Raw genomic sequence first — 1,634 nt, 5'->3', positions numbered from 1 at the left:
GGAGACCTGCCTCCCCTGGAACTCACCAGCTTGCACATCAATGGTGGTAGACTTTAAGATGTTATCTAGTTCTGCATCTTCTGTTGAAAAGGCATTTCCATTTTCCTCTGCTCTTATTGCCTCTTTGTATGAACTTCTGGCATTTGTGGCAAATGCAGTATTTGCATCTTCCGTTTTGTTTATGATGGTGGTGACCACRGTAACCACCTGCTTGGTTGTTAGTATCCCTGCTCTGTACAGCTCCAGCAGTTCCTGACGCTTCCCCTGAGGGATATATTTGGAAAAGAGCAGATCCAACAAGGAGACATTTTTTCCCTTGAACTCACCAGCAGTTACATAGATGATTGCAGACTTTAAGGACTTTTTCAACTGATGCTCCTGGGAGTGTGTATCCTGAGCTGGCTGTGATTCTTCCACCTTGTTGGTGGGTGCTGTTGTGGATGAACTCAGATCCTTGTTTTGCATTTCTGCCCTAGTGATGATCGTGGTGAGGATGGTGATGATCTCTGGAATTGTCAGTGTCCCCTCCTTGTATTTCCTGAGGAGCTCCTCTCTCCTGTAGTCGGGGATGTAGCGAGAGAAGAGGAGCTCCCACACAGTGACACTCTGGCCCTGGAAGAGACCCACACTGATGGTGGCGTGGGCCGCCTGCAGGGCTTTCCTGGCATCTTTGTTCAACTGGTATAGCACTGAGCCTTTGTCCATCACATGGAGCATGAGGAGCCCAGTGTCCGGGTTGGGGATGCAGCGACGGAGGAGCTGTGTATAAGTGAGGTTCTCATGTGTGTTGGGGTCAAAGCAACTTCTCTTTTGATTCTTGGGATTAGAAAGAAACTGGCACATCTCCTGATCAAAGTAGCCCCGCTGGTAGGCCACGTCCACGGGTATGCGGTGACTGTGCACTGGATCAATGATACCACCAGTGGCAATCTGGGCCTCAAGCAGGCGGACAGCATGCTCTTTCACTATGAACTCTTTTTTCATGGCATGGAAGAGAGAGATCTTGTGTCCTGTATATGGCTCTGTGTACCCTGTCACGGCTCCCTCTGCCGACAGGAGCTTCTCATAAAAATCTCTGCCTATGAGTCCAGCAGTCAGTGCCTCTTTCACTGACAACTTCTTATTCCTCACTGGGTCAATGAGGAAACCTGAAGCAGCCTGTGCCTCTAGCATCACCAGGGCCGTGCCTGGCATCAGGATCCCCCTCATCATGGCATCATAGATGCTCATCTTCTTATTCTTGGCCTGAATGAAGACTCCAGCTATGAAGTTACTGCCACCCCAAACCATCTCCTTGTGCCCACTTGTAAGCGTGTCACTTTCCATGTTGTTCCTCTTGTTGTTCTGTGGGTATCCACTCGCATTCTGCATTGTCTCTGGGAAATGCTTCTGTTTCTGTGGGGGCAGAGTGCTTGTCTGAGGAAAGAGAAACAAAAGATGTGGTAAAACACAGGTACTTCTGCAGTTGTCATGGTATGTGTGGAGAAAAAGCATCTTCCTGGATGTGGTAGCAGGAGTCCATTGAGAAGCCAGGAGTGGGGTCTGGGACATTGCTTGTCTTGGTAGGAATTTTAGGGCTAAGAGTCTCCCATGTCCACCCCCCTTGAACAGCACATGAGGGCTTTTTGGAAAAA

The 1,634-nt window shown here is 49.2% G+C and overlaps 1 protein-coding gene across 1 annotated transcript in view; it reads right to left on the bottom strand.

Annotated features, from left to right (window-relative positions):
* The window catches only part of LOC146589457 (epiplakin-like), a 3,137-nt gene extending 1,766 nt beyond the window's left edge, over positions 1-1,371 (bottom strand). Inside the window, exon 1 of the mRNA XM_085316179.1 lies at positions 7-1,371. Coding sequence (XP_085172305.1) covers positions 7-1,371 — 1,365 coding nt within the window. The remainder of the gene's footprint in view (positions 1-6) is intronic.
* Positions 1,372-1,634: the final 263 nt, after the last annotated feature.

The sequence above is a fragment of the Rhea americana genome, unplaced genomic scaffold (genome assembly GCF_003343005.1).
Source record: "Rhea americana isolate MKP2758 unplaced genomic scaffold, rheAme1 scaffold_456, whole genome shotgun sequence".
NCBI classification, from domain to species: Eukaryota; Metazoa; Chordata; class Aves; order Rheiformes; family Rheidae; genus Rhea; species Rhea americana.
The sequence above is the reverse complement of the archived record's forward strand: the minus strand, read 5'-3'. Positions and strand labels throughout refer to the sequence as shown.